At 42.1% G+C, this 12449-nt stretch overlaps 1 protein-coding gene across 1 annotated transcript in view; it reads right to left on the bottom strand.

Annotated features, from left to right (window-relative positions):
* Positions 1–6668: 6668 nt before the first annotated feature.
* The window catches only part of LOC147672484 (killer cell lectin-like receptor subfamily F member 1), a 61425-nt gene continuing 55644 nt past the window's right edge, over positions 6669–12449 (bottom strand). The window contains exon 6 of the mRNA XM_086947997.1: positions 6669–7080. Coding sequence (XP_086804123.1) covers positions 6912–7080 — 169 coding nt within the window. The 3' untranslated portion in view covers positions 6669–6911. The remainder of the gene's footprint in view (positions 7081–12449) is intronic.

The raw sequence follows: 12449 nt of genomic DNA, 5'->3' as shown, positions 1-12449 counted from the left end.
GGTGTCATGCTTCATCATCGGGCTCCACCAAAAAGGCCGAGTACCTTTTTGGTGTGCTGCGACGCCAGATTTACTGCGGAGCGGGTTTTGTGAAATAGGCGTGCAGTGAGAATACTTTAAAAGGGTCTAATGAGTATCAAAAAAATACTTTAATAATAGATCCCTCAGACACAGATAAAAGGTTATGTGTTAGGAATTTTAGCCTAATAAAATGGTTTGGTTAATTCCAATTAGTATTAATATCAGTCTAAAAAGAAATGTGTTAGTAATTTTAGCCAAATAAAATGGTTTGGTTAATTCCAATTAGTATTAATATCAGTCGACATGTTTCAGCCTATGAAACGGTGTAAGTTTACCAGGCATTCTTCAGGACTCATGTAGTGTGATAAACCCTGGTGGTATGAGCACCCTAAGGCTCACCCTTACCTAGGGACGTGCAAGTGAAAATATTTTTAAAAATGAAAAAAAGTGCAAAAGTGGAAGGAGCAATTGCTCATTCCTGGTAACTCCTGGTAACTCCTGGTTTAAACCAGGAGTTACCAGGAATGAGCAATTGCTCCTTCCACTTTTGCACTTTTAAAAATATTTTCACTTGCACGTCCCTAGGTAAGGGTGAGCATAGCTCCATTGAGTTTGAAAATAAATTCTGTGGAGCTATGCTTCCTCACTGCTCAGTATTTGGAAGGGGGAGGGAGTGGTTAGCTCCGCTCCGCCACGGAGGCAGAGTTTTGCCTGTCTCCGTGCTCGCCAAGGAGTGCAGAGTAGGCAAATCTCCGCAAACTCTGCTGGCTTAGCGGAGTTACCCATCCAGGGTTACTTCACATCAGGGTAATGTTGAGCAGAATGGAATTGTGTATTCCTGCACACTTCTGCAATACTGATATATGTCAAATTTCAAAGACTGCTTATATATATGTAATTGGAATACTTGATCCTAAATTACTTTGAAGATTTAATCCGATTCACAGGCTCATTCTAAAGCCGCTGTGTTGGGAACTAAATCCTCGCAACCTTTTATCCTTTGTTTCGTCAAGGAAAGATCCACAAAAAACAGTTTTTTTGATGAAAGCAGCGGGCAAAGGGTGAAAGGGGAAGAGAAGAAGGGAGGGGGAAAAAAAGAGAGACATAAGAGAAAGTGACGACAATGGGGAAACCCCAGAAAAATACAGCCATGGTAAGTAAGCCCAGTAAATCTGATGCTTCAGCTGCCGCTGCTGCAGCTCACCTGAAGTGTAAAATTCACCAGGCACGGGCTAAAAGGAAAGCTATGCTTCGGGGCAATAAAGAAAAAGAAAAGGAAAATAATTACAGTTCTCCGGACCCTAATAGTACCTCAGAGATTTCTGAAGACAAGTCCCCATCCGTTTTTGCTTCTCCCCAACATGAGGGTCTGCTCGAATCGGTGTTAGAACCAGAACACATATCACCGGAACATTCTGAGGCTGCTGTTTTAACATCTCCCAAAGATAACTTTACGCAGGATGTTTCAGGGAAGGCTAGTTAAGGAGTGAAGGATTATCCACTGTTTATGAAGAAATCTACTCTGCAGATCTCACAATCCCATCCACTAACTATAACTGTAACTTCAGCCCCCAAGCCACCTATTATTTCATCACTGGAGCGAGGACCAGCTCTAACAGGATTACGGGAACAAGAAAAACTGACTCCCAATAGGGAGGGTGCAGCTCAAGGAAACCGGGGGCTAGACCCTGCGGGAAATCCATGTCCGCGGCAAAAATTAGCTTCAACACAAGTATCAACAACACCTCCAGCCCACCCTACACCTCCAAGTACTTCGAATACATCAAGACTAAGTTCCACTCAGGCTCAGCTTTCGCCTCAACTACAAACTCACCTACAGAGGCAATCTCCCTCAGGGAATGGTTTGGAAAATGGCTCGGTCCTGCTGGGTTCCAGGGCCGAAGGCAGGATTCTCGCAGACAAAGGTCAATCGAATAGTCCTTACCAAAATTTGGAGATTGGGGGGGTCTTTCAGCTAGATATCAAGGAGATGCTGAATTTGGTCTTGGGAGAGGTCAGCGAAATGATGAAGACCCAACAAATGGAAATTGCTGCCCTGCACCAGAGGCTAGGGAAGATCGAAGAAGCGATGCTGGGACTGCTCGTGAGGCTACAGGAAGCGGAAGCCAGAATATCGGTTTTGGAGGATCAAATGAACATGGCCATGGGAGAGGTAAAGGAGGCAGCAAAAAAGAAACACTACCTTGAGAACAAGCTGGAAGAACTTGAAAATCACTTGCGGAGGTCTAATATTCGGATTGGTGGGGTTCCTGAGGTGATTGAAGGCTCCCAACCTCTCCTGTGGGTAAACTCATTAATCAAACAACATGTTCTTCCTGAGTTTGAGGGCGATCTTACCATCACAAGAGCCCATCGAGTCCCTGCGCAACCTTTTCCAAACTCTCCGATACCCAGAACCATCTTACTTAACTTTGCTGACTTTCGAATAAAAGAAAGGATTTTGTCCAAAGCGATCCAGCAAAGACAATTTTTTTTGAACGAGACTACCAAATGTTGTATATTCTCTGACATGACCGTGGTGGCAGCCCTGCAGGAGAAATTTTTTTTTGATTAATGAGAACACAGCGTCCCCTTTTTCTGTGTGGGGGGATTCAAGGCAGCAGCTTGTAATAAGGAACTCTTTTTTTAAGCAAAGCATTTGAGTATATTTATAAAGATTGGCTATTATTTCCAAACTTCATTATTGATTGCATAAATGTTGAGACCTTTCAGGGTTATGGCACACGAATGCATGATATTGTAAAATTTGAACTATCCCCTGCATTGTCGCATTAGTAAATATGAATTACGCTTTCAGGTGCTCACTTGATATAACATCTTGTTAAACAAATGAACTGCCTTTTTGCCTTGTAAATAATTTTTTTTATATCACTTTGCATTTGGTGGTTAATAAATTCAATTTAAAAAAAGCTGATAGAAAGAATATCAATAAGCTGCTATAAAGCTTTCTCGACAACCAACATTATTTTTCTTCCATGTAATGTAGCTTCAGAGGAAACAGTGACGTAGAGAAAGCTCAGGTCGCATTTTGGGGTTACACATTGTAACATTGACATGTATTGATTAGCATCATGCTGTATTACACGTCATGCTGGACCAGTCTGTGAACTTTGATACAGTAGAATATAAGATCCTTCTCTCTAGACTATCAACTGTTGTCAATGCTTACACTTCTAATCTCAAGTAGTTTGCTTGATTTGTTTGGGCAGGCGGGTCTCAGTTGATCAAACTAGTCCATTCCTTCCCACAACTCTCTGCCTTATTCTCCGGGTATTCCCATAATCTCCAACGGATTTCACTGTATTTCTAATTTCATTATTTAGCATCATCATATACTTATATATACTATATATTTGGCACAAGGCTTATGCTGACAGCACCAAACTTTATATCAGAGTTAGTGGTATTGCTGGAGTTCCAAATTTCAGTCTTGCCTTCCATGATTTAGCGAATGCTGCATGGAAGCCATGATCTTTGCCTTAAAGAATAGATTCTAACTTAGAGGAATCCACTGCCCCACATTCCACTGGGACTCAATATGTACCCCGGTCCACATTTACTATGATTCTCTATCAAGCTGAGTCACTTTTCAGCCTTTATGCAGAATCCTATTTGCCATTTACTATGCCGTGCAAAACCACTTTGCGTGGTTTTGCATGGTTTAGTAAATACAAAGGAAAGCAAGGCAGTACGATACACCCAGTGGCGTAACGAAACTTGAGGGAGCCCCCATGCGAAGTGCAAGAAGGGGACCCCTCTGACCACAGTCAGGAGCTCTGTTGACAGCATATCGGACTGAAGGGCCCCCCTGGAGCTCGGGCCCCCTGCACCGCGGGGGCTTCGGGGGCCTTTGTTACACCCCTGGATACACCAACTTGCATTACTTTGCTTTAGGTGAGCACTGCATGGGTGGAGCATCAGTATTTCCATACCTCCACCCATGTATGGGCTTGTGCCAAAATGGTGTTCCTACAAGACAGAGGTGAAAAACTGAGAAATATCTTTATTTCTCCTGATTGTTTTATCTTTCCATGTGTGCTGCATTCTGCAGCATACATAGGAAGAGGAATATGCCTCTAAGGATTGTTTTGTGCAAGAAGGAATCCCTTCCTGCTCAAAAACAATCATGCCTATAAGACAGGTACCCTTGCACTATGGATAAATGGTGCATTTATTGGCACTAGGCAGCTGGCAGTGCACCTGGAGGAGAGGGCAGAAATGCTCCATATCTCTGTAAATATGGAGCATTTCTGCTGTCTCCCTTTCATACAATGCACCTCAGCAAATTCCCTTGCTGTGCTGGCTAGGAGAAAAAATAGAAAATGTGCCCCCAGATCCTCAAAGTGAAAAATCTTGTTTTTATTTTGACAATGACATGAATCTGGAACTTACTTTTTTGCAGTGGTATGGGACTGTTTATTTCAAGTATGCACTTTGTAGCATACTTGAAATACATACAATGTATTTCATCATAAATACATTGTGGAGACAGATATGAATCTATTCCTTATTACAACAATGCTTTTACCTGATTCACCTCTAGGTCGGCTGAATTGGTTCAAGACATCACTCTCAGATTGATAAACGGCCTCTAAAAGCAAACTACTTTTCTGAAGCCAGAAAGTCAGCTTCAATAGCTCCCTGTCAAACCAGGATCATCTTTATAGTCATCCAATCCATTGTTAATGCTTTAATTGGTTAGCACTTGATAACTTGGCAGCTAAAATGCCACCTGAGACCGCCTTTTTTTGGACCCGTCACAACTCCACATGTTAGTACATCTGTTCTGAAAAGATGAGTGGGACTGCTAGGGGTAAATACTGTATCTCCTCTCAAGTGGCTGCCACCTGGACCAATTGTCTTACTCAAATAAGTGTCTGCTCTGCCTTTAGTACCTTTTAATGCCTGCAGAAGGATCCCCGCTTCCGAAGCAGCTTCGTTCATCAGGTGTATGCATGTTCTTAGTCAGTCACTCAAGTTATATGTTAGATTAGAACATTGGAATGTTGGGAGCTCCATTGCAGACAATGGAGTGCTCCCTGCTTCTGCCGGTCGGTAAAGGCCCGCAGAGCAACATTCCAATGTTCTACAAAGGCTTCTCGAAGCTCGAGGGGATTCATATCCCCTCGAGCTTCTAGAACTCTTTGTTTAATTTGTTAGAATATTCTGCCCTCTAGTGGCAGAATGTTCTAATAGCCTTATAGCCCTTCGTAGCAGGGCTATACCGGCAATTAAAGTCCTGCTGTCTCGTTAAAGTCCCTCACCTTCGGCTCGGACCTTTAACAATTCAGCAGGCCTTTAATAGCCGGTATGGCCTGCTACGGCGGGCTATAAGGCTATATTAAATTCCTGCATGCCCATTTAACTATAACCTTGCTGTTGTAATTCTAAGGGCCCATGGCACCCCGTTTACATTGTATCTCCTGTGGACTGTTTTATGCATTCTTGTTGTGGCCGGGTACAGTCTATAATAGTTTTCCCACTTGTTTTGTGGACTTGAAGAGAACATAGTTAATTTAGACTCTTGCATTAATAATGACCATGTACACTGATGTTATATGATGAGGATGATTGATATTAGTATGTGTACAGAAACTTCCTAGGCAATCTGGGTAGCAGACTACAGATAATGGGACCAAAATAGAACTAGGAGTAGGCAAACAATACAAGAAAAAACATTAATAAAAATAAATCATGATTTTAATCGACATGTTAAAAATCATATAAAGAACGATAAGTTCAAATTATATGACACACAATTATATAAAATGACACAATATGCACTCTTTAAAAAGACACCAACAAAAACCTAATAGTGTCTACAATATAAAATGTAATGACAAATTACTCGACGCGCGTTTCGGCGAAAACGCCTTCTTCAGGAGCCGCAAGTTACAATTAGACAAAAGAAACGGAGAATGTTGTCTTCAGATGAATGACACGGTAACAAAATACCTGTGTAACTAGGAAGTGATTCCTGTGCTTGAAATAATTTGAAAAGATGGGGCTTATGGACGAAGGAAAATCCTGTATTATGACAGCAAAGGTTCTTTAAAGATATGTTCAGGTGCCGACTTGTACGTAAAGGAGTATGAGGATAAAACGTAGAGCAGCAATATATAAACTGGCAGTAGTCACAAGTTCTGAACAGTCAGATAAATGTCTGTAATGTTTGCTGGATCAACGTTAAGTGGGCCAGCTGATACTTAGTAATAGTAGAATGATGGCCGGAATACCAAAAAATGCAACTGATAAAGAGAAAAGCCCCGAGGTAACGGTGGGTTCTGCAGCGGTGCCGGGATATGGCGTGCCGTTGATCGAGTAGTGAATCCATGCTATATATATATTTAACATGTCGATTAAAATCATGATTTATTTTTATTAATGTTTTTTCTTGTATTGTTTGCCTACTCCTAGTTCTATTTTGGTCCCATTATCTGTAGTCTGCTACCCAGATTGCCTAGGAAGTTTCTGTACACATACTTTGCTCACCCTGCCCTAGGAGTCTTTAGCTATCACTACCCAGGGGGTCCTTGTTTTCTCACACGATGATTGATATTAGTACATAGGAAGTTTGGTAAAGGAATATTGGATTAATAATTTTGCTCTAAAATTTTAGCTGTGCTCTTAGAAAAACTCATATGTGAATCCCATACATACATACATACATATATGCATAAATACATACATACATACAGAACAAAGATGTCTAAAACACCAACTCGTATTACTATTTTAAAAGAGATTTGCTGTTCAAAATAGCAAGAGTATTTGGTAGTAAATATCTTCAAAACAGAATATGTTCAAGAAAACAGTATATGTTTTCAATTTCATGAGAGTGCATGTAAACAATCCTTCCTTTATTACATTCAAAACTGGTCTTTGGATAATTGGCTAAAGCCAAAGCATCTCTTGTCGAACTGGATTGCCTTTTTCTCACAGATCCACTTGAGGGTGTTATTGCACTTTAATGGGTAGATCTCTTTTTTACTGAACGAACCACAGATAGCTCCAGGCTCTCCGGCTTTCATAGGAATGCTGTTAGAGAAAAACAGATAGATGAACTAGAGATCATAGTTTACCTATTGCAAAGCAAACTGTACCATTGCTGGTGCTGCAATTCTCTGTTTACTGTATACATGATATAGATAACCCTTCAAATGCATTGGGTTTACAGTCAAAACACATGTTACATTATTTTACAAATGTATTTAGAAGTGTGTACTCAAGGCAATATGACTAGGAGTTATAGAAATTAGAAAGATGTTGAGAAGGTTTTGAAAGAAATAATGCACCTGTGCTTCGTGACACCAAGGAAAGCCAAATAGACAATCCAGGTGAAAAGAATGTCAAGAGCATTTAATTGAAGCACTGTCAAGCAATCAGTAACATTCACCTCAATGCCCTCTCTAACAGGAGTAGCTTTCTAACATTCCCAAAGCGCCCCTCTTTGGACCTGATTTATAAAGGCCACTTACTTGATTACGTTTACACTTTTGAATAAGTTTACTACTACTTTTGGGTATTCATAAACTGCACTTTTGAGGTAATCTAACTAATGGTAAATAAATAAATATATATAAGCGGCAGGCGGGGGCAGAGAAAAAAGGGGGGTCTTAAAACGGATTTTCTCTATGCAATTTCGCATAGGAAACTTTAGACATGGCTACAGCCCAAACTGCTGAACGGATTTACACCAAATTTGGCAAAAAGAAGCCCTTGTTTCAGAAAGAGCCCTTTTTGTTAAATGGTGTAAATCCATTCTTGAGTTGCTGAAAAAAATCGAAATGAAAAAAAATATCGATATCTAGAGGCGCGCAGGATCAGCGCACCCTGCAGATTAGAATCCGCGCACCCTGTCAATCACAAGCTGCATTCTTATTGGTTGTCAACGCTCCAAACCAGGAACTTGTGTCTCGTTAGAACCAAGGCACAAGAAAACAGTAAAATAAAGGAGCAAAAATAAAAGGGGGCAGGGTTGAAACACCCCGACCCTGTAGGCCTGCTTAGGGGGTCCCACAAGGACCCCAAGGGGCAAAAAAAACATTTTTTATAAAACAAAAATGCTGATATGCGTGCAGGGTGCATGGATCCAGCAGCAATAATAAAATAAAGGAAGTGCGCTTTGTTTCATTAAAACCCCCGGGTGGGCCAGGTCCCGGGGCAGGAAAATCCCCCTGGACTGCCAACCCCGGGACTTTGATTTTTTACATGGGGGCATCCAAGCTCCCCCCAGCGCCAGACACCACCACCTCCCCGGGTCTTTTGAAATGTTGTAAGGGGGTCCGCGGGCCCCCCTTCTGGAGCCTTTAATGGCCCTTGGAACCGCCAGACCCTTGGGCCGGTTCCTGCACCCCCGGGACACTGCTGTTTGCTACGGTAGGGCGGGAGCACGTCTCCAGTCCTACCATGGCAAACTCTGCTTTAGACTTTGGGAGAGAGAGGAGAGAAACCTGTTCTCTCTTTCACATGGGGTGCCCCATGTAGTGAGGGGGCCACGGGGCCCCCTCCTGGAGTCTTTGATGGCCCTGGGGACCGCCAACCCCCTGGGCCGGCTCCTGCAGTGTCCACCCCCTGGGACATTGCTGTTTGCTACGGTAGGGCAGGAGCACATCTCCCCTCCTACCGTAGCACACTCCGCTTTGGCTTTGGAAGAAAGAGCAGGGAAACCTGCTCTCTCTTCCAAAATCCAAAGCAGAATTGCTTTTCCGTATGGGGAGCTGCATGCTGGCTCCCGGAGTATGCGGGGAGCCGGCGGGACTGTGGGGGCATTGGGGCCCCCCCACGGTCCCCATCGAAGTGCATAGGCCCCGGGGATGGGGTCCCTGGGGCGAATAGAAATTATTGATAGGAGCCAGTTTTTTTTCAGAAGAATTTGGAGTCACAACTCCAGCGTGATGCTCAGAGTGGCCCCCTGGTGTGAACGCGCTGGGTGCGCGACTCCAAAACGCACTGGGTGCACGACTCCAAGCAACAAAAATTTAAAATTTTTATAATATAAATCTAAGTTATATGTTTAGTTCTTGGGTGGCTCTAAAAAGAACCCTTGTGTTTATTGGGTGATTTTGGTAACTACAAGTAAGTGCCTATGCAGATTCTAAAGTTGTTGAGAACGACTCTGTTACCCTCATCTGTGAAATGTACACCATCTCTCGTGTAGAAGCCATCCATATTAAAACACAGATTGTTGTTGTAAATTGACCCCATCCTATAAGCTCTGAGATAAGCTGAAACAGCTTTATTGACATGTTTACTAGCTTTCTCAATCTGTGGACAAAATTAATTGGACCAGTTCCATTTCTGTCTTAGGCATATGTTAGAGTAGACATTGGCAGTTTGGGGAAAAAGTAACATCAATTCTGCAAAGGTGTACTTCATTAGCATTTCCAGACCTACCCTAGTCAAAGTGCCTAGGTCATTGCCACCACAGTGTACAAATATGAGGTCAAGGTGTTGGAGATGCAAAAATAATTTAACCAATGGCATAAATTAGTGGCAGGTTAATCCTCTCTGTCCAATCCATTTAATGTCTATGTTTGGCAAAGCTAAATCTTGACAGAAGCATGTCCCTATTTAATCTCTCTGCTGACACATAAGCGCTTATAAACTTATCCTGCTGTGATCTACTAGCAGTCTAAGTACCCCGTCTCTGTCTATGCTCTTTTTTATTGAGTTAGACATTCAAATAAGCAGTGGTATAGTCAAATGTGCACAATATATGTGGTCCCCTAACTCCTTTCAGACTACTGAGTCAGTCCTCAAAAATTTAAAGAATAGTCCTGCTTGTCTGGAATCACACTGTGAGTCAGTGTCCACTCTTACAATCATCCTGACAGACGCATGTCCTTATTTAATCTCTCTGCTGACACATAAGCGCTTATAAACTTATCCTACTGTCAACTACTAGCAGTCTGAGAACCCAGTCACTGTCTATTCTCTTGGAGTATGAGTCAGGTATTCAGACAAGCAATGGTACAGTCAAATGTGCACAATGTATGCGGTCTGCTAACCCCTTGGAGACTACTAAGTCATTCCTGCAAAAGTCCAGGGAATAGTCATGCTTGTCTGGAATCACACTGTGAGTCTGTGTCCCCTCCTATAATCATCCTGACAGAAGCATGTCCTTATTTAATCTCTCTGCTGACACATAGGCGCTTATTAACTTATCTTGCTGTCATCTATTAGCAGTCTGTGAAGCCAGCCACTATCTATGCTTTCTTCTAATGACTCAGGTATTCAGATAAGCAGTGATATAGTCAAATGTGCACAATATGTGTGGTCTCCTAACTCCTTTCAGACTACTTAGTCAGTCCTGCAAAGGTCTAGAGAATAGTCATGCTTGTCTAGAATCACACTGTGAGTCTGTGTCCAGTCTTACAATCATCCAGACAGAAGCATGTCCTTATTTACTCTGCTGACACATAAGCGCTTATAAACTTATCCTACTGCCAACTACTAGCAATCTGAGAACCAAGTCAGTGTCTATGCTCTTGGAGTATGAGTCAGGTATTCAGACAAGCAATGGTACAGTCAAATGTGCACAATGTATGTGGTCTGCTAACCCCTTGCAGTCTACTGAGTCAGTCCTTCAAAAGTCAAGGGAATAGTTATGCTTGTCTGGAATCACACTGTGAGTCTGTGTCCACTCTTACAATCATCTTGACAGAAACATGTCCTTATTTCATCTCTCTGCAGACACATACGCGCTTATAAACGTATCCTACCTTCAACTACTACCACTCTGAGATCCCATCCAGCACCATCTACATATTCTGTCAGTCCGCCAATAGCTAAGCAATTATAAATTCAGTATGCACTCTCTTTGCAGAACTGAAATTACTCCAGTTGCTAGTCATATACTTAAGGAAAGGCCTAGCCACTAACACAAGTGCAGGTACAATATTTTGTGCACTATGCATATAAACCTCTAAACACCTACATACTATTGATACACTCTTCTAAATACCCAGATAAGCCTATGCAATGTAGGAATCCTTCCATCTGTCCCATATATTTCTCCAATCACTCATTCAGCACTATCTACATATCCTATCACTCCGCCGATACCTAAGAACTTATAAATTCAGCATGTACTCTCTTTGCAGTACTGAAATTATCCTAGTTATTAGTCAAGTACCTAAGGAGAAAAACTAGTACAGCTACATTATTCTGTGCATTGCACATGCAGACCTCTAATCAGCTACATAGGATTGATACAGTCTTCTAAATAGGCACTTAGTACCCAAACAGCCATTGAAACTTTCTGGTGTCCCATGCACTTCTCCATTCAACCATCCAGCACTATCTACGTATCCTATCACTCTGCCAATACCTAGGCAATAATAAATATAGCATGCACTCTCTTTGCAGTTCTGAAATTACTCCAGTTATTAGTGATATACCTAAGGAATGGCGTAGCCACTTACACAAGTGCAGGTACAATAATTTAAACACTATGCATGCTGACCTCTAGTCAGATACGTACTATTGATATGCTCTTCTAAATACCCGGTTAGTACCTATGTATGTAGTCTAGGAATCCTTATGTCTGTCCCATGCACTTCTCCATTCACCCATCCAGCACTATCTATTTATCCTATTACTCCACCAATACCTAAGCACTTATTCAATTCAATTCAAAATATCTTTATTTCGGTAAAACTTTACCATAAAAGACGTTTGTAATACACATTAAAAACTGGTTCATTTAAAATGATTTATACAGCAAATTGTAAAATTTGTAGAAACATCTCTTACAAAAATCCCTATATACTGAAAATCAAGTCAGAGCCCTGAGACATTTCCTTCTAATAGACCAGAGAGCGCCCAAGTACTTGGCCATAGCAAACACAATGTAGTCCGACAGATCAGTTTTTAAGACTCTGAAGGCGGCCAGACACCTCGCAAGTCCCAGATTCCTGCATAGGGGGGCAATCCAGTGCCTTCGGATTTCTTGATAGGCAGGGCAGAGAAAAGGATGTGTAGTTCAGTTTCATCCGAAATTCTGCATGCTGGACAGGTACTGCTTGCATCGTCACTCCATTTAGATGTAAGAGTTCTAATGGGGAGGGACCCATGTCTCCACTGTAGGTATAGTTTCCTCAATATGGAGGGATACATTTTATCCAGAGCTGGTTCCATATTATAGTTGGCCTTGTGGGACAAAAAGGAGGCTGTCAGAGTCCCGAGATTTTGATGATTGAGTAGCAAGGACAGTTTGCTATCACGGTAAGACTTGACTAGTTCCTTTTTGGAGAGGAGATGGCACATGTTCAAAGGATCAGACCACATTGTTGAGAGACCCAAGGCCTCCAGTTCCAGTTTGATGGAATTAAGCCATTTAATTTTTCCAGCGCCTGGGATAGCAAGGACCTCCTGAAGTCCTTCTCTGTAGCTGGCCAATTCTG

Source organism: Lissotriton vulgaris, unplaced genomic scaffold, assembly GCF_964263255.1.
Source record: "Lissotriton vulgaris unplaced genomic scaffold, aLisVul1.2 SCAFFOLD_689, whole genome shotgun sequence".
In the NCBI taxonomy this organism is placed as follows: Eukaryota; Metazoa; Chordata; class Amphibia; order Caudata; family Salamandridae; genus Lissotriton; species Lissotriton vulgaris.
The sequence above is the reverse complement of the archived record's forward strand: the minus strand, read 5'-3'. Positions and strand labels throughout refer to the sequence as shown.